Source organism: Euwallacea similis, chromosome 10 (genome assembly GCF_039881205.1).
Source record: "Euwallacea similis isolate ESF13 chromosome 10, ESF131.1, whole genome shotgun sequence".
Lineage (NCBI taxonomy): Eukaryota > Metazoa > Arthropoda > Insecta > Coleoptera > Curculionidae > Euwallacea > Euwallacea similis.
This window is the reverse complement of record NC_089618.1, coordinates 1,969,192-1,994,362: the sequence shown is the minus strand read 5'-3', so window position 1 is coordinate 1,994,362 and position 25,171 is coordinate 1,969,192. Positions and strand designations below refer to the sequence as shown.

Below are 25,171 nucleotides of genomic sequence, written 5' to 3'. Positions count from 1 at the left end.
TATTTTGTTAATAAAATAAGTTTTTGTACTAATTTCTTTGAAATTTTCTTGCATCAACCTATCAACTCCAATTCACACTTTTTTCAAAAAAATCCACACCTGAGTGTATTGAACACACTTCAGGTTTGCAGTACCCTCTTATTTGATTCCTCCCGCATCAGTAATCACTGTTTTTATTTTAAATAAGCAAACGTAAATATCAATACTAGTCAAAAATTCCCCAAGTTTCCTTAACATAAAGGGCCACCGCAAACTACAGACTTTTGGCCGGTAGTTTCATGGGTTATTTCAATGACATAAAGGCATAAGTATGTGCGCATATTCACTTAATTTAAATTGGTCAATAAAAATCATTATTGAAATCACTAAACCTCCGCCCACGGTTTAGTCTGAGAGCGTCCTAAGTGCGCTTGAAAATTGCTGGGAGACACATTTTTTCAACTTTCTTTTTTTCAGAAATACTCTTGCCGACGATGAAAAGTATTTCAGTTGCTACACTGATATTGAGAAGGCGTGGGCGAAAAACCGCCAACAACGTCAGTCAAGTGGCTCTGTTGAGACCAATAAGCCCCTTGACTTTGAGCACGTCTCAACAGTCATAGTTGAGCAAGCTCTGCTTAACGAGAATGATGGCTCTGAAACTACGGATTTGGATGCTGCTACGTCTTTAGATGAGGTGTATAGCATTGCAGAGGACAACCCTGAATGGTACCAGTACTGGATCCAAAACGGTAAGTAAATTTGTTCGGATGAAATTATTGATGGCTGGAAATATAGGGGGTATACTGTGGAAGGGTTTTTTTATTGTCTGAATGGTGGTTAATATAATAAATAAGTGAACATTCTACACTCTTCAGTTTGGGAATTACAAAATTTTAATACATTCCGTTAAGTTTCTCCGATGTAAACGTACACATAAATTTCGAATTTTCTGATATTGAAGAACACGCACAGCACTTTCTTCTAATTAACAACGAACCCTTAAACCCTACTCATACTAAATCTCTTCAAATTTTAAGATTAATTTGAAATTAAATTTCGCCTTTTTTATTATTCTTTTATTTTTTTTTTAAAGTGGCAAGTTTTTAACACATCCAATTTTGTAGGCGGAAGGTTCCATTCGACTACCTGGATGGCCAGATGGAGCGCCTACATTAAACTAAAAATTAAGTGTTTGACGCAATCCTCCGATGCTGTGTTACAGTCCAGTGAGTCTGAGTCTGGAGAAATTGGAGGCCCCTGCACTGAAAAAATCTTTGAAAATTTCAACCAACTGTTACCTTTGAGCACTGAGTGCGAAACTAAGGATAACATGCCTCTGAGCTCAGCCTGTGGCTCGCATGCCAGCAGCTGCTCGTGCAAAATTGTAGACTCTATGACCAACCTCACTCACACCACTCTGAGTTCGTTGGGCAGGGGAAGCGGTCGCAATAGCGACAGTATCTCATCTGCGAGTTCACTATCCAGTATTGAGGAAGATTTTAAGTAAGTTGTTTTTTTTTATAAGTTTTTTACTCTTTAAGTTAACTATTTACTGAGAATTTTAAATATATTAACACCTCTCTTAGTTGTTACAGATATCCGCTGAGCACAAAAAGCTTCTCTAAAGAACAACTGAGGGCTACTTTAAATTTAATTGGATTAGAGTACATGGAAAGAAATTCGTTACTAGCTATTACCGGGAGGGTGCAATATCAATTTGGGCAAAGTGAGCACCAGGACACTCAACTCAATTTGGGTGCTTGCAGCGAGTACATTTGGGTTGGAGATGATGAAAATGTTGCCGTCGAAGACGAAACAGTTATTGAGCCTCAGATAAACAAGTTTGAAGCTATCGTTGCCAGTCTTAGTGAGGAGGTTACAACTGACGAGATTGAAACCAGAGAGATTAGAACTCAGGTGTTTAAAACCGAGGACGTCATACGACTGGCTCTCAGACCCAGAAACTGCAAGCGGAAAATTCCGTTTCCTCCGGAAGTTGAGGCCAATAGCAAAATTCAAAAATTCTGGTTTCGAAGATTTTCACTGTTCAGAAAATTCGATGAGGGTATTAAGATGGATGAGGAAAGCTGGTACTCCGTTACGCCGGAAATAATCGCCAAACACGTGGCGGAACGCTGCTCCTGTGACGTCATAGTAGACGGCTTCTGCGGCGCCGGCGGCAACGCCATCCAGTTCGCTTTTACTTGCAAAAAAGTGATCGCCATCGACATCGACCCTAAGAAAATCGAGCTGGCTAAAAACAATGCAAAAGTCTACGGGGTGGAACATAAAATCGAGTTTCTCCTGGGGGATTTCTTTGCTTTGGCGCCCACTTTGGAGGCAGACGTGGTGTTTTTGAGTCCACCATGGGGAGGAACCGACTACTTGAGCCAGCCAATGTACGACTTGGAAACAATGCTTCAACCGGAAGGGTTCACCAAACTCTTTGCCACGGCGATGAAGATTTCCAAGAATGTAGCAGCTTTTCTGCCTAAAAACAGCGATACGTCAACGGTAAGTTTGGTTTTATGTCGCCTTTAGGAGCGACTCTGAAATTTCTTTTTATTTTTTGTTTTTTTTTAAATTCTGAAATCGAAAGCTAATTCAAAATTTCCCTTTGCTTTCAGCTGATGAATGTCCCAGGAGCCGGGAGAGATGTAGAGATCGAGCAGAATTTCATAAACGAAAGGGAGCTCTCCATTACCGCCTACTATAACGATTTAATTAAGGAGTAGAAGTAGCTTTTCATTGGGACACGGCAATATCAGGAACTAAAACTAGCAATGATGGCGCTGTGGGACTTAAACGCACAATAGTGAAACGTAAAAGAACGCGGGGAAGAGCCAAAATCATAACCTGAAATATTCATATGTGATATTTACTCGCTTTTTTTGCTTTGTATTTTATAAAATTAAGTATAATTGTGATGTAAAATTAATTGTTAGGACAAAATTGTATAATTTAATTGTATATTATGTCGTCAATATAATACAGCTGTGATACTTAAATTTTGATCTTTCATTTATCCCAACTAATAGGTCGCAAAGAAGGTATTATCCAAGGAATAAAAAAAGGTTATAATTTAACATAATGAGCAAATTTTTACAAGAACCTTAGGTAATTCTTAAAATTCCGCCAAATTGGCATTTTCAACCAATAGGCTGCTGGGTGCAAAGCTATTGGTGAAGCACATATAATCATAGAACATTGGCAATCATTAAATCAGAAATAAAAGTAGTCCGGCCAGTCGTTAATAGGAACTGACTAATTTTGACCCAAAGAATACCCCCTAAAATATGCGCCGTATATTTAGGAATCGTTCTGTATACAAATAATCTCTAATTTAAAGGATTAAATCAAGGCACAGCACTAGTTGACATTCACGCGCTGGTGCCATTTCAAGTTTCACAATTAGCACAATAGACAATCGAGATTATCGTTTATTCCTACGGCCATCTTCATTATTTTACTGCAACTAATCAAGTAAAGTAAGGTTATAGATAGAATTCAAATTGATGATAATTTAAAACCCCAATCGATAAATAGATATTTATTTAAATGACCAGAAAACATCTTTGTCACGCTTCACCATCATAAATATAAGTCAAAATGCCCTCCTTCACCATATACCTCATTCCGGCAGTCCTCCTTCTGATCATTTATAGGAAATACAGGGAGCGAAAATGGGGCAAATGTACCAACCAAGTAAAATTGCTAGGAAAAGTGGCTCTAGTGACTGGGGCCAACTCTGGAATTGGGTTTCAGATAGCCAAAGAACTGGCAAGTAGGGAGGCTCATGTTATTATTGCTTGCCGATCATTGCAAAAAGCCTGCTCAGCAGTGGAAGTCATCAAAAAATCTTTAATCACCAATGTCTCTCTGGTAAAGCTAGTGCATTAGCCAATGAGCTAAGGTAAGACAGTTTGAGATTTTAGGCACCAATGGAAATAGATTTAAGCAATCTTAAGTCAGTGCAGCAATTTGCAGACTTGGTTAAAAGAGAATATTCACAAATTGACATTCTTGTAAATAATGCCGGGGTGGCTTATCCAAGATCTCAGCGCTTGCAGACTGTAGATGGGTTTGAAATTCATTTTGGAACCAACCATCTAGGACATTTCTTATTAACCAATGAATTGCTTGGTTTACTAGAAAAAGCACATGGTATTCATGATACTTCTCACATATTAAGTACAACTTAGGGATTAAATTTAAGGACGCGTGGTAGTAGTCGCTTCTTCTCTACATGAAAAGGCTCAACTCAACCTAAAGTCTATTAGGGAATTCCGCTTCAAGGAAGGAGAGAATTTATATGCTAATTCTAAGTTGGCTAATGTGTATTTTGCCCAGGAATTGGCTAGACGCACCAAAGATAAAGGCAGCTTTTGTCCTGAAATTAGAAAATCTTTTTTATATCTTGATTGCAATTTTTAGGTATAAACGTGTATGCCCTGTGCCCTGGATGGGTCTATACTGGCCTGTTTAGGCACTCCTTCAAATGGTACCACTTCATTCTAATAGCTCCTATAGCGTTTTTTTACATGAGGAGTGCGAAACAAGTATGTAATTTGTGTTTTTAAAAATCAAGTTGATTCAAATGTTACATTCAGAGCTCAGAAACTGCAATTTATTGCGCGACGGAACCATCCTTGGAGAATGAAACTGGGCAGTTGTATAGGGATTGCAAAAAATACAAGAGCAATGCCATATTTTACGATAAATTAGCTGGGGAGCTGTGGGAAGAGTCCGAGCGGATGGTAGATAGCGTTATCAATGCTAACTAAAGGGTTATTTGTTGTATTTTTGTGGTGTGGAAAATAATTGAAAATAAAAGTTTTTGTTAATGTTGATTTAATTAGTAGGTATTCCAATGGTTTAATGAGTTATTGAAAGTGAAACTGTCGTCACATTTTGGGGGTAGGGTGTAGAGAAAGAAGTGTTTTGTAGGGCGAGCCAAATAGAGTCAAAGACGAGATTTGGAAACTTGGAAGGCCCTGCTAAATATGTGTGTAATATGTAAGTGAAGCAATAATTAGAAAAAAATTTAAAAAATTTTCAGTCAATGTGAATAGATTGGGGGAACGTCCAAAAATCAGTAAATTATTAACTATTAAAAGTTTATATGTATAACAAATTAAAACATTTCTGAGGGCAAGAGCATTACTGGTTGCCTGCGCTGTGCCTTCACATTCTGCTTTCCAATCCGAACGACGTTGCCACATCCGGAGGTCAAGAAACAGTCCCACGTTGCCGTGGGGAACCAATTTTTTTTCTCCACTTTCTCATTCTCAGTGACAGTGACAGTTACGTGTGCACCTCGGAGCTGTCAGGTTCTTGAGTTTCCGCGATCGGGCGGCCGTTTTCATCGTCGGAGGTGTAAATTTGCCGTGTTTTTCCCGTGATTATTGTGCATCGGTCAAGCGATGGCGGGCAGAATGGCTGGACAGACTATAAACGATCGATTCCTGGCGGCCAGACACAGTATAGCTGGCCAAGGACTGGCCAAATCCGTATGCAAAGCGACAACCGAAGAGATGATGGGACCCAAAAAGAAGCATCTAGATTGTGAGTGTGCCCTCTATTTACACGTATTCGTTCATTCCCGGCAAGCCACTTGTTTGTTATTGAGTCCAATTTATTGCATTAATAATGGGATGACGAAGGACGTTTTAGGTGACGTTAGAGAAAGTGATAAGAGATAAATAATATGCAGTAAAGCAATAGGCCTGGGTTGGGGAGGAGATAGCACCAAACCGGTTTTCTAGAATTTGTCACCTAAGGCTAGGGCTGTCTGTGTAGGCGGCTACAGTTTTCCGGACAGAGAACATAATACCACCTGTCCTATGGCCGAATTAACATCGTCCACAAACAAACCTATTCAAGTGTGAAAAAAACCTGATAGCAGCAGAATGTCTTGTTTCACGCCCTTGTAGTTTGTTGAGGAAACAGGTGAAGGTCATCTACTATAACTAAAACCCCAGGTAAAACCTGACGGTTATCACAACAATCAAGCAGTATCATCAAACAAATTAACTGTAAACCCAATGGACTAGGTCTGAGCAACAGGTTAAAAGGCTCTGGTGAAAGTCATAGGTCAACAATTTGGCAAACATTAAAATGACTTTGAAATTGTTGCTATGCCTGCTGTCACCTCAAAAAATCCAGGCAGATATTAGTATCACGCATCTTTGCAGATTCTCAAAGCAGGTTGCAAAGGCCTTTTGTGTGTGGCAGTTGTGGTTTAATTCCTTAGTGGGGAGTCACGCTGTGGGTTCTTGAACTTTCAAGGCTGCATTCTTTTCTTTAGTAAGCACGTATATTTGATGGACTTCCTTAAGACGTTTTGGTGGATGTCTATTTGGCAGTTGTTGTAGACATTTCTACAAAATTCTAGCTTTCCTTCTGCAGGAGCTTTTATAACCTATCTTAGCTGATTGCAACTTAAATTGTGTTTATCATAATACTTTGGTGTACAAAAAGCTGTTACTCATAATACTGATGTGTGATATGTCCACTTCATAGGAGGGTCCGTGAAGTGTTTGTGGGAGTCCTTTAATTTTAAGGGGTTTACAAAGTACTAGAGCAGATAGTTGGAGTCTGGTCAGGGTCACCTCAGAACAAGATTTTGCAATCTGCTAGTCTTATAATGATGAAGTGATGTAGATTCTAACAGGGCCTGAAGAAGGGATCTGAGTATTCAAAAGCAAGTGGTGTCAACAGAAACTAAGCATATGTATATGAAAAAGTTGTTTTTAACTTAGTATTTAGTTCGTTAAGGTTTCACAAAAGCAAACTGATTTTACAAAAATGTTTTTTCTCACTGTTATTGCATGCAAAAATAGAACCAATTTATTAAATGTACCAACTAAATTTGTATTTACAAACAAGTGTAACATTAATCGTCAATTCTAAGAAAAGACAAACTAGAAATAATTATTTTTAACACTATTAGATTAAGAATTTATTGTACGTTATTGAATATATTATTGTATATTTAAGAATATACACTGAATGTTTTCCACAAGCGCGTAATGGCCGTTTAAGACCCTCAAAATAAAAAATCTTAAAAAGAAAATAAAAAAATAAAATTTCGAATGCCTGCTCCTCCTTCAGTTATTTGTTTTTAATTGAGAGGGGTTTACACTCTATTTCTTCCTGCCTTCATCTTGCCTGCCAATCAAAGTCATTGTGTATCAACACCAAGGAGTATGATCATTTTCTCTATGGAAATCTCGATCGGTACTTCCATCGTGTTGCGCCTTGTGTATGTTCAAGAAATACCTATGCAAAGTCTAACTGAGCTCTAGAACCAAAATCGCTTAAGCTTTGTCCCCTTGATTTTGGTACATTCTCTGAATAGTTTTTATTCGAGTTTTAATCTGGTCACTAACAGCTGAATAAGCAAGGTTCCGGGTTGTAAACTTTCAACGCTGACTTCTTTTTCCAACGATAAATGGCGAACTCATTGGTATATTGGGTGTCCCAAATAAAGTGAGTTCCATGGGGATTATAGAAACAATGAGAGATACAAGATGATTTCAATTATAAAAAAGATGCGCATTTTTGTGCCCGTTCAGAAAATGTTCTGAAATTAAAAAATATGTACAGGGGTTGTAAAAAAATGTGCAAGAAAACTGTGATTTGTAAAAATTTCTTATGGCCTCCATATTGGATCTTCGACGCCATCAGTAACCAATATGGCCGTCATAAGAAAAGGCAAAGTTAGATATTATTGCTCGAAATCTAGAAAGGCTGAAAAAATTCTGAGAAAGCCACTCGATTGGCTGTTGTCGATAATATAGAACTGCCAAATTTTATAGAATTTATTTAAACGGTTTATTCATAATTTATAATTTTCGAAAATTAAAGTTTTCAGTTTTTTGCTCATAATTTTACAATTTCTACATATATTTTTAATTTTAGAAGATTATCTGAACGGGCTCAAAAATGAACATTTTTTGCTATAAATATATTGCTAGGTATATCCGGTGTAGTACCACAGGATACGTGCACCATAGAGGTTCGAATAAAATGTACCATGAATGGATTAATGAAACACCTTCGCACAGTCATGTAAATTTTGCAATGTTGCAATAGGAAATTGTATTTTCGCACATTTTATGCGACTGCATGTATAACTACCGGGATTCGGTACTTCTTTGAGGTCCATCGAGGAAGACACTAAATATGCCATGCCCGCAGATGCTTTCAGGAAAACTATTTTTATTTTTATCCCCTGACTAAAATTAGAGCTGCTTTGGTGGCCAACGACTGCGGCCAACTTCCTGTTTTCTCAATGCAGAAAAGTAAATGGTATTCTTTCTTCCCTTTCCAATAATTAAATAAACCATTGTCCAATTCGCGACTTAAAACCGCCAGAAATTCTGGTTCACACTCGCTGTCGCAATGAGGAAGAAGAACCGTCGAGCTGATGTTATGTGACGAGTTATGTGTGGTACCGCTCCAGCGACCACCGTTGCTTACATAAGACTGGAGACTTTGCTGAACCATCGCCTTTTTGTTGAGAATCGAAACTAGAACGCGAGAACGGCCATGGGAAAATCTAAGTACCAGTAATTGTCCGAGAGTGGCTCTCATGGCACCTTTATATAAAGCCGGTACCGACTTAAGGTCGTCTAGCTTGATTGAACTGATTATTGCATCGGTGGTGGCTGGTTATTTGGGTCATGTTTACAGCTGGAAATACCAAATTTCAAACTAATAAATTTTGAAATGTGTGCAAGTTCTTTCGGTTGGTTCCGTTCTGAGCGACGCTCTGAGCACTAGCGGGCACCAGGAACCATTTGAGGAGCACATCCCCAAATGCGTCGCCTATTTGTGAGAATTGATAAAGCGAATCTCTCACTTTCCGAGAACCCCGCAGGCAAAGGTCTGTTTTAATGAGTGATTCATTAAACAAAGCATATATGAAACCGTTGGCGGCGCGTTTGGGGGGCAAGAGTCGTTTCTAAGAAACCACTCGGTTTATTTGTATGCACGTCGCCTATGACTCAGCCAAAGGCTATATTCCTTTAAGTCCATTTATGTTTTATCTGCGTAAAGTGTCCTGAGCTTTAAATATTCACTGCATGAAAGGGGTTTTGACCGTAATGAAGCGCTGAGGAGCTTTGATCAAATCTTAGTTCAGGTTCATCTGAAGTTTTAGGATTAATCATCTTATAAATCATGTACTTGACATTATGGGCTAATTAATTGCAGGATTTTTCCTCGGTATTATCTTGATTACCCATTGATTCAACTTTTGATAAATATGGATAAATTCCTGGTGAATGCAAGATCGGGTTTTGCGCGCTGCAATGTGCTTTTCTCACGTTCTAAATTGCCCATAAGGTATTGATTTTTGCCGGTTTTGAGTGCACATTCGTAATAGTACGCGGAGCTCTCTTCGCCAAATACGGAGGCCTAAAGAGCCGAGAGGAAGGTGAAGTCAAAAAGCCGGAAGAAATCGCATTTGGAGACGGACAATTCGCAACGCAGTCTGGGGAGCAGATGAGCCGTAAGGAACTCGCGGAGGCTCAGGAAGGCCGGAATTGGCTCCGATTTACAGCCGACTTCCCCTTCATGATATAACTCTTTCCCACCAGGAGCGATCGCCTTCTCATAGACATCACCAAGATTATTGCAGTGGAACGTGACCGGGTAACGACATAATCCCAGCCATGGAAAAGCAGCTTGAAAGGCAATTACTCTGATTACTAACGCTTATTATAATAATAATTGTTAAATAAGCGTTAGATAATTCAGTTTGCAGTGAAAGAGGGTCACTGAATGAATATTTAATGAGCCTGCGAGTTCACAGAAGTGATACGCTCTCTCTCATTGCTGAACCTTATCTCTGGTCCTCCTACAAAACCGGACAGCATAGCAACTCGAAGAGGGCGTACATGATGTGTAAATTCCCTATTCAAAGAGCAAAACAAAAGTATCCAGTGACACCATATGGATTTATCTTTATTCGGTGCCTTTCACCCGGCAGTTTTATCGCATTTCTCAATTATCGGCATAAACAGTCTGTGTGTAATTAAGCTATTTAATTAATCACTAGTTCGCTTAGTAATTCGTTTTTTTTTTCAGATTTGGTCCACTGCACGAACGAACCGAACGTGTCCATCCCCCAACTGGCCAATCTGCTGATCGAGAGGTCGCAGAACAACAACTGGGTGGTTGTGTACAAAGCCCTGGTTACGTGCCATCATATGATGTGCTATGGAAATCAGGTTCGTTCGCTTGGTATTTTCTTCGTGTTTTATAAATAAAACCTGCTCCATGAATGAAACAACAACAAACAGGGTTCGAGCACGAAAAGAGAGGTCGATTTGACGAAATTAGCAGCCTTCGGGTTGGCGACCGTGACCCCAATCCCCGTGTGGTTTAGCTATGGAAAAAATTCGTCCACTGCGGCGGGTTTCAACCGACTTTTGAGCAAATGTTCTAAGGCAAACACGCACACATTTTAGCACTTTATTTGTCCCGTTTCAACTACAAGGAGGATTTGATGGCGACATACAGGGTGTTTCTAAATATCATGGACACACGAAAGGGGGTAATTCTGCAGCTTGATTCATGACTAAAAGTTCATATAAGCATAGGTCTGCAAACGCTTCGCTACCTATTTACAGGGTGTTCCGAATTTCAGACATTTCTCAGTTTCAGTCTTTATAACCCTTCCAGTTTTGGAAATGGTAGTATTTAGCTAAAATTTGGAATATAGTTACGCCATAGGATTTACATCATTGGGCATATCAAATGGTTCTGAGAATTTATAGAGTGATGTTTTTTCAGGGGCCATGCCCCCTTTTCTCCTTTTAAACTTTCTCGTGGTGAGCCTCTGCTAGATTCTAAAATATAAAATGACTTTTTTACTTCGTTTAGAAACTTTTCGTTCTCTCGCAGTTTTTTCGTATCTGCGTCGGTTATCGAGAAAAAAAAATGACAAACGTTTTTCTGTAATTCTCCAGATGGAATTAATATTCATTATGGGTAAGCAAATAGTTATTGTAGGTAATCCTCTATTTCTAAAAATTTTGAAAATTTATTTCAAACTACCTGTTAAAACCGAAAATATAAAAACTGAACAATTTCTGAAATTTGAACATTTTGGACGTGGATAACGAAGCGTTTGCGGACCTATCTTTATAGGAACCTTTCGTCAAGAAATAAGGTAAAGCATTATTATCATTCGCACGTACATAATATTTAGGAACACTCTGTAGACAACCCTGACATAGGTCTGTTGCGATCGCCTTCCCTTAATTTGAGTTAAGTCCGGCCGTAAATTCGGGACATTTAGGTGGCAGATACTGCGTATTACCTTAGAAAGTTTACATCAGATTCCTGCAGGAATAATAAACATTGGCAACTTATCGGTTTGTTTTAAAAATAGTTGGAGCAGCCGTTGAAAATTCCGCACTATGTTAACTCTAATACCGTTGCAACAGTTGGATTACCTTTGATGTCCTCTCGTGTCCAAAAAATAGTTTAATGATCGTTATTTTAATTAGTGAATAAAGGCGGAGAAAAAATGACATGCATTGCTTTATTTGTGTTGTAGTAGCGTTTTCTGTTCGAATTATGCGTTCCCCGCTGCCATTTTGAATTATCATTGATATGGCGGTTGGACACGAAAGAGTTAGGTTATGCACTCTCAGCCGCCATTTCAAATCTTCAGTAGTGCGGCGGACACGAATAAAAGAGTTAGATTATATTCACTTTGCCGCCATTTTGAATTGTCCCTGCTATGGCGGTGGAGAGCAAAAGAGTTAGGTTATTCACTCCCAGCCGTAATTTCGGCTTGAGGGTATCTGCTTAGTACCTCATCACGGATGTTTGGATTCCCACGTTTCTCTCGGCAATATCGACAAGAAATATTCTCGGAAAAATAATTAATTTTTTTAAATTACATGTAATATCTAGAAAATTATATTGTGCATTTCCTGAATCTGGAAGTTTTATAGGAATACCTAATTATTAAATCCGGCAAATGTTGCAATTGTCGAAGTTTAAATACGTCTGAAAATACACATAATATCACTGATTCTTAACAAAACGAATTCCTCTGGTTATCTCGAAATTAGTGTATAAACTTTAACCGCGAAAAACGATATGATTTATTACCTAAAATAATTCATTATCTATGATTTAATGTATCCATGATGTCATGCGATATGTTGTCCACTTTAGAGGGAAATGGGGAAGGTCGGCAATATTAATCGATTGATCGTTGAAACCATTGAAATTATGAGAGGTGTTTCATCGACTATCCAAAACACATTTAGCTTAGAGTTTCATTAACTAGGACAAGACAACTAACTAAATATTGATCAATAATAATGGCATTTCGTAATACAAGTGTATAAGAAAGCCTTTAAAGTAAGCGCGACGTCGCGAATACGCACGACATGCAGCAGAGCGTTTGGTAAGGCGCAAAGACCTTAAAGCCTCTTTATATATGAATATTCTACAATAATTTTTATTACAAGTGCGGAAGTATTATAATTCATTGATGCTTTAGGTGTTACGAAGTGTTATGAATTTGTCAAAGTGATTAAATATGCCCGAATTAAAATGTATGTAATATTATTTCCCTGATAACATACATGCACCAAAAAGACCGTTTAATCGATGACCCGTCGATTATAATGCAATAGTAACAGTAAAAATAGAAAATATCAATTTTTGCAATGTCAACACTTTTCTCTCCTTTTCACAGAGATTTACGCAATTTCTGGCGTCCAATAACACGACATTCCAGCTGAGTAATTTCTTAGATAAAGGAGGCCTTCAAGGTGAGTTTGACATAAGCAGACGGTTATTCCGTTCGATTAGCCTTTAAGGATTCATCGTTGGTGACATCAATAATGAAATTTTATACAATTAAAACCTTAATCATATCTCTTGAATTTTTTACTTTACTGGCCACGTGTATCTAATGTAATTTATGTTTATGTGCTTAGGAATACTAAATGCCAAGACTGGTAAGTGATTAATATATCGTGATGCATGAAATGCCCTTAACTTCGAAGCTTAATTCGTTTTCGTATCGTGACTGAGGTGTTTAAAGCAGTTTTGCATGCTGCCCTGCATTGAAATTGGTCATTGTTAATTCACAAATTCTACGCCCTGAAATTATTTTTAATCATAGGAAAACAATAATTCTTTCTGTAGAACAGGGTATAATAAGCTCATTTTTCAGGCTATGAAATGTCGCCCTTTATACGCAGATATGCGCGATATTTGAACGAAAAAGCTTTCTCCTACCGGACGGTGGCCTTCGATTTCTGCAAAGTTAAGAGAGGGTAAGTCTGCTTTTCAAGCGGGTCATTTGCCCTTTCGCTTAGCATCAAACAATTAAAACGTTGATATTATATAAAATATTTTGATGGATTTGTATTGATAATATATAAAATCAGGGGATGATTTGTAAATTATTTAGAAAAGAGGACGGAATGCTACGCACCATGAACGCGGATAAACTACTGAAAACCATCCCCGTGCTTCAAAGCCAACTAGGGGCGCTTCTGGAGTTCGACTGCACACCCAATGACCTCACCAACGGCATAATCAACATGTGCTTTATGCTAATGTTCCGGGACCTCATAAGACTGTTTGCGTGCTACAACGACGCTATCATTAATTTATTAGGTGAGTAGCCCTTTTATTAAGTGCCGTAAAATTTTGTGGGTAGGGCCATTACGTTTTTCACATCTCCACCACCATTGTGCCATATGTTTCACTACTAATATCCCTGATAATCGATTAATTAATGAGACCTCGAACTTGCAGAAAAATACTTCGATATGAACAAGAAGCAATGCAAGGAGGCGTTGGACATTTATAAAAAGTTTCTGGTGCGGATGGACAGTGTCGGGGAGTTTTTGAAAGTAGCAGAGGTGAGTGTTTATCTCCAATGTAACTCCTAGTAACTTTGCCAGTAAAATGTAGTTTCCACGGAAATAGGGAAATTAACTAATGCTCTGCCCTGATTTCGTTGTTTATATAAAAATAATCTTGACGATGAGAATAATTAAAAAATATCTTCGAACATTTAAACTCTCTTATTTGATACTTAATATATACATAAGTACCATTATCCTTCTATGGTGTGTATCTAGAACGTTGGCATCGACAAAGGCGATATTCCAGACTTGACTAAAGCCCCGAGTAGCTTGCTGGACGCTTTGGAACAGCACTACAACCACTTGGACGGCAAAAAATCGTCGACGACTACGAACTCGACCAGGTGCGAGAACTCCGACACTTTTAATTGAATTTCAATATTAAATGGAGATTTTTTGAGACAGCACCAGCAATTTGAAAAACGTAAAATCGGGCGTAACCGCTTTGAATTCCACGAGTAACGCTTTTGGTAACGTGGCGTCAAGTGGACGGTTAGATTCTGTGAATGGAATTGACGAGAGCCTGAAGATGAAGGTTCTGGCGGAGGAAGAGGCTGCGATGAATCAGTTTAAGGTAAGCTAAAGACTATAAATATATTCATAAGTAAGAAGTTATAATATCTCATAAAATGAATGAAATTTGAGGAACAAGAAAATTCTGAAACTTTTTTATTGGCAATGTATTTGTTTAACTGTGGGCGCAGTCGAAGTTATCGTCACCCTCCTCCGGATCCTCAACGACAGCCAACAATCCTTTCTTAAGTGGGTCGCCATCGGCGCTGTCAAACCAATCGACGCCGGCGGTGGATTTGTTCGGCGCTGAGGCAGTGCCGACGCCGGCAAAAGCGTCTGACGACTTGTTACAACTGAACAATCCCTTCATGGATAACTTCAACAGCCATTCGGCGTCAGTGGCGAACACGTTCACGTTGCAACAACAACAGACCAGTGCTTGGGTGATGAACGGCAATGGTAAACGAGTTATTTATTTATCAGATTTTACGTTATTCAATATTCTGGAGTGAAGTTCATTTATTGACCTTGTTCTGCATACGAATTAGCCAGTAAACAAGATAGGTTGACTTAAAGGAGGTATTTTGCAAATTTTTTTGTATAAGTGATCCATGACTCGTTTTTGTTCAGGAATTAATTTTGAGATATCCCGTATTTCTTGATAAATAATTCAATAAATTTCAGGTTACGGTATCCAGCCTCTACAAATGACTCCCTCCCTTCCTAATAGCAAACTTCGGACTGGATTTGTACCCGAGGACAGCTTCGCTTCTGTATTCGGCAATACCGAAGCTCCGAGTAAGTATAGGCGACACTGCTTTTCCATGAAGATGTAGAGTTGGGGAAAACTGTAAATTTTTTCGTCCAGGAAATTATCAGAAATATCAGAAAGTTATCTTTCTTTTATTTTAATGATTAGCCACTACTCCAGGGTACCTTGCCAATCTTACAGACGTAATGGCTTCAAAGTTACAATTTGCCCTTCACTATATATCTCACAAAACTATAGCAAAAAAAGTCGTTTAATTTGTCATAATGTTTCTAAAAGGAGTAATAGTAAACCTTTCCTGGATAAAAAGATTTTCTGCCCAACTTTATTAAAGTCATAATCACTGCTCTCATCAAGGCACCAGCTAATTCATTGTGACGTGTTCTTTTCACGCAAGCAGCCGAAGAGAATTTTTTCCGTCCTTCTTACAATCCTTTCCTGAACGAGGATAACACCCCTCCCCTTTTAGACCTGAACTCTCCCACCCATCGGGAGGAAAAACAATTACGGCAAGTGCTCGCTTTTTTCCAAGAACAATGCGTTGTCGATGACGGTAACGTAGTCGGTTCTTATCCAGAAAAGGGCTGATTTTTTGTTGTTCTAACGCTTTGTTCTAAGCTGATGGTGGGGGTGAAATCCTTATTATTACTCCCCGTCTTCGACTGCGACGAAGTGTCACGTCATGCAGGTGATTTTTTTCTTCGATACTTGAATACACTCAATATTTCATGCTTTTTGCACGCACCTCAAACTCATATCCTGTTTTCTTGACATTATGGCCTCATCATGTTATTTTGTGTGTTGTGTGCATAATGTTATTTTAGCTTCAGGAGCTTTTGATCCCCTGGGAGGCGTTCTGCAGCCCATAAATACCAATGGACAAGTGCCAAATGGCAATTCCAACGACAATCTCAATGGTAACCAACAGACCAACGGTAATGGCGGTCTTTTGACAGGGGATTTAGAGTCTAGTTTAGCGTCGTTGGCCGAAAATCTTACTATCAATGATCGGAAGCAAACTATCAAGTATTGTCTGATTTGCATATTTTGTGCATGCAGTACATGTTGGATTTTTTCAGGGGCGTACAGTGGAATTCTCCTAAAAACGGATCGAAACCGAGTTGGACACCCCAACCCATGTCCGCTACTACTGGCGCGGGCTATAAACCCATGAACCAGCAAGTCAGCAATGTGCCCTTTAGCGCCAATTTCGCGACGTCGGTTTCCGGAGGCCCTACTCCCTTGATTAATCCTGCTTATCCTCTTTTGACCCCCATGGTAGGTACACTAAGAGAGTAAATTACTAGTAGCAAAAACAAGAGTGTAACGAGCCCATGCTGATAAGCTAAGATGTAAATATGAGTGTTTGATATATAAGGCGTCCGGTAGTCGAATTCTCAAATTCATTAAAGATATTAGCGGAAAAATGTGTTAATGTAATTTTGTCATTAAACCGTTTATGAGTGGTGAATTTTAGGCAATGAAACCGATGGCCCCCGCGGTGGCGCCCCTCAACCCTATGACCGGCATGCCTCAGCAACCATCCTCATTGGGGGCGCAGCAGCAGCAGCAGCAGCTACTCTTCCACTGATTATATGTATATATATTAAGGGTGATGTTATGCAAAGCAGCGTCTAAGACTAATTAAGCAGGACGTCCATTTTAACTCTGCCTATAAGTAACTGAAACTTAGGACGCACAGTGGAACCAAATACCTCACATAATATAAAGTGCGCGCGCGCGCGCGCTAAACTCGACGAGGCTTTAGAAGGTATTGAAACGCAGAAAGCGACCTTTTAGTTTATCTCCACTTTGTGATAAGAGATTATTGTTGTATATTGGCCATTTGTTGAAAACAAATCAAATAGGTTTGTGCGGGGTCGCGTGGCGACCCTCTGTTATTTTCCTATATTAGATGTGAGCATACATATCATTATAAACGGCCTCGTTTTCAATGTCCAGAGGCGGTCATTAAATACGATTAAGTCAATCCGTCTTTTTAATGTTAGAAAATGATTCAATACTGGCAGGACAATAATAAATTAACCAATGGTCCACGCTGCTGATTTGGATGTACGTTCACGTTTAGGCCTTATCGTTAGGGATCCTTCCCTTTCATCTATGATTTTATAAATTGCCATATTAATTAAAATTATCATGTGTTGTACATTTTTTTAATTAGCACCACCGCTATGAGCGCACGTTTACTCTAATGTCATGGCCTTGTTTCTACAACTTTTTAGATACATACAAACCTTAGAATAGCTAAAGCATTTTTTATCGTATTAGTAGAGTCGCTTTTTTGTATAGAGGAATTTGTTATTTAAGTGTAAAATACTAGTTTTAAAGATATTGTTTTTTCTTAACCTGTGTTACTCCGGTCCTCTAAGTCCTAAGCTCCTTTATTCTTTTGGACATCAAAAATATGCAGTCAGAATGAATAGGGTACAAGATGACCATAGAAATATATTACATCAGATAAAATAATTTTTTAAAAATATATTACAATAATTCAAGAACTGCTGGCTACATCAAAACAATTAGTTTGTTACATTATAGTACTTGTCTGAATTGATGTGATTTTTGGCAGTTTTTTTGTCTAGCAACTGATTTGACAATGTAACATACTCTGTATGCCTGTGTACTTTTTTAATGCTTTTGAAATACTATCACGAATGTAATGCTTCCTGTCAATGAGGAAAAGCAACAGTAAAGAGAACAAATTGAGGAACATTTAAAACAATTTCTATGTTGTTTAATTTGATTTTTGAATTTGAACTTCTAGCAATCCATCTTGAGGCAACACTTTTTTGAGTTTAAGTTCAATTTTATTTGATTTGACTTGGGATACAGACAAAAGTTCTGATATTGAACTTATTTCTGTAGATGTGAGTTCAGGCACAGGTTCTTGAATTTCTTTTTGTTGTATTTTTTTTGCTACAGATCCATTTTCACTCAAGCTCACTTTAGGGAGAATATGTAGATCAGTTTCTGTGTCAGCTAGTTTTTGATTAGTGTGACTAATTTTCAATGATACAGTATTTTCTAGTGCTTTTCTAACAAAAACCTTTCTACTTTTTGGCTTGACATCTTCAAAGAAGTCAAAAATTGATGGTACTGCGCCTTTATTTAATACCTTATTTCCGTAGGGGTTGATGAAGTAGTCCTCCTCTCTAAAATGTTTTTGGCAAATAACAGAACTTTTGCTGGGTTTGAAACCTTTTCTTTTAACTGCATTTAACCACTTTTCCCTTACAGACACATCCTTAGGAAATCTAGGAAATGTTTTATTAATTATTAATAGTTCTTGATAAGTAAAATTGAGGGTAAAGTACCTGTGAAATTTTAGTTTCAACTCGGGTGTAGTCTCGCGTCGACAATTAAACGCAGAACAGTACTGTACCATTGGAGCTACGGTAATTAGGCCTTAAATAATTGAAAAATCCATTTAATAAACGACGTTTAGAGGCAAAAATTAATTAACATTTTTAAAATAATATATTCTTATTTTCACGCTTGACACACCTGAATTCTAACGTTAACCTCACTAAATAAAAAAACCATTATTGTTGCCATAATAGGAATGCATGTAGCCAAGAAGAGAAATGCGGCAACATCACACGCGATTTAACTTAATTCAAGTCTTTAACTTAATTATTTCGGTCTTAAAATAACGGCAATCATTACTTTACTGGATCTAGCTTCGATAAGCAGTAAAAGATGAGTTAAGATTTTACAAAAAAAAATAATAACAAAGAATCATCCCCTGTTACTGTCATCTAGTGACGTCAAGGGTCCTTCCACAATTCATAACATACGCATGAGCACATAGCTGTCAACTCGTCACGTGCTTAAGTGGGGTTATGTTACAATTGGTAAATAATTTCATTTTTCACATTTTTATCCCTTAAATATTGATAACAGCTCTTCTAAAATGCCCCAATGCACAATCCACAACGTGGGTTTTTACCGGCCCGAAGCCCACGCCATTTACTGTATGGCCTTGAATCCGAAGAGCCGAAAACTAGCTGTAGCCCGGTAAGTCTCCATGGTCCCACTTAGAAAATAACATAAAACCACCTCTTTAGGGCCGACGCTAGCGTGGAAATATGGAACTTAATGCATACCCCCTTTGTGGAAAAAACATTTCCTCCCCATTTTGATAATTTCACCATTGAAGGTTTAGCTTGGTCCAATGGTCGTCTTTTTAGTGTAGGCCTGCATGGTTCACTAATAGAATTTGATTTGTATAGTCTGACAATAAAAGGCAAATGGTCAATCACTGGCGAAGCTGGGACGTGTCTTGATTGTCACCAAAATATGCTTGCCATTGGCACAGAGCAGGGCTACATAAACATATTTAGAGCAGACCTAGATGGGGCAGTTTTTGAAAAATTTCTTGACAAACAAGAGGGTCGTCTTCTGTGCCTCAAATACAGCCCAGATGGGCAATATGTGGTGGCAGGAAGTATAAATGCAGTGAGAATTTGGAATGTAAAGACTGGACATGCCATTCACAAAATGGTTTTGGGGCGCTCAGAATCTAAGAAGGACACTGTTGTGTGGTGCCTACATGTTTTCAGTGATTTGACAATATTTAGTGGAGATTCACGGGGAGTGCTCACACTTTGGGATGGAAAACTTGGAGCTCAGATTGAGAGCTATCAGTCACATCAAGCAGACATTACTGCTCTCTGTGTAGATGATAAGGAAGAGTCAGTTTATTGTGCTGGAGTGGATCCTTTGATTTCCAATTATGAGAAAGTAAAAGTTGGTAAGTGAAATAATCATTGGAAATGGTGTATCTACAGGGTGATTCAAATATGATTTCAATTTCTTTAAAAAAAATTACTTAGAAATTTATGTAAAATTTAGTTTTCATCCTGGTTACCATATAGGAACCAATACGAAATGGGTAAAATCAATCCAGAGGAAAATCCACGACCACGACGTGCGTGCTTTAGTTTTCTTCAAAGACAGATTATATTCTGCAGGCTTGGATAGTTACCTAGTTTGCAGTTATCATCCTCCTAAAACCCTAATCAAATATGCCCCGATTGCATACGCTTCCTGCGCTCATGTAGCCTCAGGGCGCGATCGCAGAATTCTCCTGAAATACACTAAACACGTAGAAGTGTGGTCTCTGGCTGGGTTGCAGGAGACTCAGGAAAAACCGCGGAAGCTGGTCATTATTCAGCGCATAGGCAAAAACTGGGAAGACGAGGACGAGGCCGAAAGCGTTCTGTGCGCGAGCATGTCGCGCGATGGAAAGTGGATCTTTGTGGCCACTTATTCAGGATTCAGACTCTATCGCTTGGACATGGTTGTTTTTTTTTTAATTAGACTGGAAAAACGCTTTTTTAACGATGATTTCAGAAGAAAGGCGAACCGAGGTTGGACAAAATGGATCTGGATGACAACCTTGAGTGTTGCGTGCAGGCAGCGTTCAATGATAAGCACCAGCAGCTGTTCACGGCCCTCAGCACTGGAAAATTAATAGTTTACGACGTGGTAGATAACGACCCGTTTATATCGCAAAGAATCGACCTTAAAACTTGCGGATTAGCGGATACTGTGAGTTTATTGACCACATCCGGGAAGCATGTTGTGGTGGCTGATGCCAAGAGCAACATTGCCACGTTCAGACACACCAAGGATGGTTACTCGTTTGAGGGGAAGTTGCCCAGGTTTGAAGCGGGACCCACTGCTTTAGCTGTCAATTGTGATAACCTTGTGGTGGCGTATGCTGACAATAAGGTTTGTTGGTATATCAATTATAACTGTTTTTCCCCCTCAAAAAAAGGAAAAATCATTACGTTATTCATACGAATATAAAAAGTTCATAAGAATTGTTGGACCTTGAACGCACTGTATAAACGTAGGTTCGTAAATGTTTAAATTTTAACGTGTAAATATTAAAGTCTGTCCCAGTCCAATCGGTCCCAACAGAGAGATAAACCGATTTCGGATCCTCAGAATACCGGTAGGGACTCTTTGATCTTATTTCTGACTGTTTCTGATCTTATTGTTTTTTTATCAATTCGAATGAACTTATTATTGATGATTTTTCCATCGAATAAAAATTTCCCTGTGTTCAATTACAGGTGTTCGAATATAGCCTCATAGATCGAAGATCTACCGGATTGTCCTCCAGACTGGACGACTCCTGGAAGAGTCGCACGCACCCTATTAGAAGCATAACGTTCGATGCTCAGAATAACATATTTCTCCACGACGACAGCAGCATTTTTGTGATAAACAAATCCCCCGTAAGTACCAATTTCGGTGGGTTATAAAAAGGGGTTGGAGGGGTTGTTGTCCGATACTCTTTTAATTAAAAGTACCTGTTGTGCGGAGGACCGTAAGCCCTGGATTAATCCGTAATTTATCGTTCGCCATGTCGAGTGCAAACGTTGCGAACGCGCTATGAATAATTTACGTCGTCGCCGACCGGTGTATGTGTATTACTGCGTCGTGCATCATGTTAATGCTCTGCAAAAGGGGCTTGTTCATTACGCGATTCCATTGTTTGGGGAGAATTTATGCCCCTTTTTCGGCGAGAAATTGGGTTAAAGGGGGTGGTTTTTCTGGACGTAGTCGGCGAAGTTAGTTTGAGCAATTATAAGTATTATCAGTGAGGGCTTAATCCAACGTAAAATGATTTATTTTCAGTAATGAGTAATGTTCCAAACGGATTTTTAAATTCGAAGGTAAATTGCTTTAAATTTTGTTAAATATGCCGCGATTTAATCGGTTTTAATCTAATACTTCGACATAATAGGCATTATGAGTCATAATAGATCATCCTGAAGCTGTTACCTGCGTTCGTTACAAGCTTGCGGTTGAATAATATTCTACTAGATAGCAGCTTTCCCCTTTATTCATTCATCCATTCATTATCATCAAGATCTTGTCGCATTGGAAAATAGGACAGGTATAAAGATAACAGAATGGGAGACGAAAGAGCTGCACGGAAGGCACTGTAAGATCGTGAACCAAAACTCGATAGATGAATTAAGGACATACATACTTGACCAAGATGGGTAATTACACCCTAAAATAGAGGATTTTGTAGTTGCAATACAGATGAAGTTGTTGCCACTAATAACTATAAAAATATATACTGAAGGATCCCAATTCTGACCACGATAAATGTAGAAAATACCATTTATTTTCAATAACTATAGATCACATAACGTCTGGTTGCAAAGTTTTGGCAAGTGGCGCCTATACTAGCAGGCAAAATTCAGTAGCAAAAGTTATCCATCAAGTACTGGCACTTAGATATGGTCTTCATTCCGACAATCAATCATATCAGTCCCATTCGCTAGAATTGGTATTGGAGAACAAACAGTATAAATTCTATTAGGACCTAGAGGAACTCAGACAGACAAGACAAGCATCCATAACAGACCCGACACTGTATTCCAAGACAAAATATCGAAGACCACTTATTTAGTTGATATAGTGATTCCATGAAATCAAAACGGTTTCATGGAATAGAGAGAAAAAAGAGTTAATATCAAGAACTCGCAGGGGAAATAGAGAAATTATGGAAAGAGAAGATAGATCATTCCGGTTCTAATGCCAGCAGTAGACATCACTTCGTATACGTTCGGGAAATATCTAAATGAATTTGAAATTCTAAGCGATGTAAATTCAACAGCCAAAAAAGCAGTCGTACTACATTCATGTAACATTCTGAGATAATTCTTTAATGAAAAATAATCTTCCGATCTTCTGGAGTATAAATAACCGGCTGCAACATCTAACGTCCTCCAACGTGCACAATGCTCAAGGCCACCTCTACATAATAATAAATGATTTTATCACTGTGGAAAAAACATGGATAAATGGCAGAGTTCGCACTTATCCAGATAAAGAAGGAGAACCCTTTTCGGTGAGTTCGCACTATTCCATGTGAGGAGTAAGCGCGAAATAATGTCATAATCATAGAAAAAAAAGGAAACCAATCAAAATTGGGCGGCAACTAACGTAATTTACCCAGGGTGGTTCCCACCTAATGGCCCTCTATAAGCGTAAATCTATCTATATAAATTAGCCATCTATCGGCGGTAAGATAAAGTATTCAACTACAGAGGGAAATTTGTGTAAATTCACGACTGTCATCTATCGGAACGCGCTTTAAACTAATCGTTCTCCAAGGTTTCAGCATAAGATTTGGAATTTTGTGAGCGGTTCTGGGGCTTATAACCGTCTTTTTGTCGTTAAATCTAAAGACAAGTCACTAATTAAGGACTGAAAAAGCTATATTTAGATTGAAGCGGGAGTTTTTCTTTCGCAATAACCACAAAAACTATCACTGTCAAGTGGCTGTTCCTGTTTTTGTGTTATTGTTTATCTTCCACCCAACGTAACGCATAGCAGCGGCGAAACAGCGTTTTCCATCGAACGTCCATTAATATCGTAGACAAGCGGTGTACAATGAAAGGATAACAAATTACGGGCGGCTCTCCTGGCAGGTCGTCGATAATAATCTTCGACAACGACCCCTCGACCGTTAAGAGATGTCATTATTTTTCGATTTCGACAGGGCGTAATTTACAGCCCGTCAGTCGGCGATCCATCCACCTGAGCTTTAATTACGCACTAATTGAATTTGTGACAATTATTAATCGGCTTGCAGGAGCGACAATAGGCTGCATGCGATAACGGGATTAACACCCGGTTTTTGTTTGAACAGGGCCTTTTTGGTCACCCGACAACACCTTGAGCAGAAAGAAGCCCCCGTTAAATTTAGAGTGGCCGGTGATTTATCCCCAAAATACCCGGATATCCAGACCGCAGCGTGATGGAGTTTGTGGAGCGCCATTACTCAATTTCAAATTCGGGCGCGCCGGAACTCCACGTTCCATTGTTTGCGGCTTTGTTTTCCGGTGCAATGACGGGTGTCTCTACACCCTCCCGCACCCGCCACCTTGGCCCGGGGGACGACAAGTGATAAATTAAACTATCTATCTTCGGGAGGCAATCGGATGGCTTTAACTTAGTAGCTGACATGATTTGAAGCCTTATACCGGGACTAATTTAGTTGACGGGGTTTAATTAGAGAGCTCTAAGGGCGGCGAAGCCGGCAAGAGGGTAGGAAATTGCCAGTTAAATTAGGGAAACTTGAGTAACAATGAGTAAACGCTTCAATTTTTATTTATTTATCATACTATTCCCCGTGGATCAAACCAAACGTGGCAAATCCGAAGTCAAACAACGTGCGGGAGGAAAGTACCCTTCGTCCCTGTTGACACACCTCGCGATAGTTTCAACTCGTACCCGATTCGTCTCTTAGATTTTTGTTTTGCCAAAAACTGCACATTAGACCTTCTACACTACTGAATTGTGGAGTGATTATCGCCTGGTGGTATTCAAAGTTTGAGTTTCCGAAGAAAATATGGGAAAATCCCGCGAAATCTAGTCAATAGGGGACATTAACTGTTGCCTTTAAGCAACTTTAAGATACACAAATATTTGTTCAGGCATCGCCTTGATTGGCAAATTTTTGTTTGTACAAAGTATATTGAGTTGTCTGGAAGACAACAATCTTATTTAACCTCCCACGCCCAAATCGTGCAAAATTGATTAAATTTCCTAAAATATTCTTTAATTTTCCAGGATTCCTCTTCTTCCAGTCCAGGCAAAAAAATCGCTAAGAAAGCCAAAGAAGTGTCCCTGACTAACGGAGAATTGGAAGATTTAAGAATAAGCACCATACCTAAACATAAGGTAAATTTGAGCTTACGCACAGTGTTAATTACAAAGAAAAGTATCCTTTTTTCAGCATTTGGTCCATTTAGCTGCCCTCTCAGAAGGCGAGTTCGTCGCGGTCGAAGTTAACCCTTTGTCGTTGCTGGAAAAATTGCCGCCCGCCTTCGCCCAAAAAACCTTCGGCTCCAAATAAAAAAATACATACAAAGCAGTGGCGGCGTTTTATTGTGCAAAAAAAATCCCCATTTCTAGAGAAAATAAAAACACTTTT

The 25,171-nt window shown here is 38.9% G+C and overlaps 4 protein-coding genes across 5 annotated transcripts; all 4 read left to right on the top strand.

Moving 5' to 3' along the window:
* Nucleotides 1-310: 310 nt before the first annotated feature.
* On the top strand, nucleotides 311-2,771 carry LOC136411631 (uncharacterized). Its single transcript, XM_066394275.1, has 5 exons — nucleotides 311-387; nucleotides 490-731; nucleotides 1,107-1,485; nucleotides 1,578-2,496; nucleotides 2,610-2,771. Exons 1-5 carry the CDS (start codon nucleotides 311-313, stop codon nucleotides 2,715-2,717), a joined length of 1,725 nt encoding a protein of 574 aa, XP_066250372.1. The 3' UTR covers nucleotides 2,718-2,771.
* A 664-nt stretch (nucleotides 2,772-3,435) lies between these two features.
* On the top strand, nucleotides 3,436-4,832 carry LOC136411415 (retinol dehydrogenase 11-like). Its single transcript, XM_066393971.1, has 5 exons — nucleotides 3,436-3,864; nucleotides 3,918-4,146; nucleotides 4,199-4,360; nucleotides 4,417-4,541; nucleotides 4,593-4,832. The coding sequence occupies exons 1-5, from the start codon at nucleotides 3,592-3,594 to the stop codon at nucleotides 4,764-4,766; spliced, it is 963 nt and encodes a 320-aa protein (XP_066250068.1). The 5' UTR covers nucleotides 3,436-3,591; the 3' UTR covers nucleotides 4,767-4,832.
* A 442-nt stretch (nucleotides 4,833-5,274) lies between these two features.
* LOC136411716 (phosphatidylinositol-binding clathrin assembly protein LAP-like) lies at nucleotides 5,275-17,530 on the top strand. 2 transcript variants are annotated; one of them, XM_066394386.1, is made up of 14 exons: nucleotides 5,275-5,547; nucleotides 10,078-10,220; nucleotides 12,713-12,788; nucleotides 12,957-12,977; nucleotides 13,196-13,298; nucleotides 13,436-13,644; nucleotides 13,786-13,892; nucleotides 14,115-14,242; nucleotides 14,304-14,472; nucleotides 14,603-14,870; nucleotides 15,096-15,209; nucleotides 16,005-16,206; nucleotides 16,260-16,458; nucleotides 16,658-17,530. In XM_066394386.1, the coding sequence occupies exons 1-14, from the start codon at nucleotides 5,406-5,408 to the stop codon at nucleotides 16,769-16,771; spliced, it is 1,995 nt and encodes a 664-aa protein (XP_066250483.1). In that variant the 5' UTR covers nucleotides 5,275-5,405; the 3' UTR covers nucleotides 16,772-17,530. The 2 variants fall into 2 exon arrangements, with proteins under 2 accessions (XP_066250483.1, XP_066250484.1); XM_066394387.1 differs by lacking the exon at nucleotides 12,957-12,977.
* Nucleotides 17,531-19,008: 1,478 nt separating this feature from the next.
* l(3)72Dn (UTP4 small subunit processome component l(3)72Dn) lies at nucleotides 19,009-25,110 on the top strand. Its single transcript, XM_066394135.1, has 7 exons — nucleotides 19,009-19,218; nucleotides 19,269-19,954; nucleotides 20,079-20,503; nucleotides 20,557-20,937; nucleotides 21,285-21,449; nucleotides 24,808-24,918; nucleotides 24,974-25,110. The coding sequence occupies exons 1-7, from the start codon at nucleotides 19,115-19,117 to the stop codon at nucleotides 25,091-25,093; spliced, it is 1,992 nt and encodes a 663-aa protein (XP_066250232.1). The 5' UTR covers nucleotides 19,009-19,114; the 3' UTR covers nucleotides 25,094-25,110.
* Nucleotides 25,111-25,171: the final 61 nt, after the last annotated feature.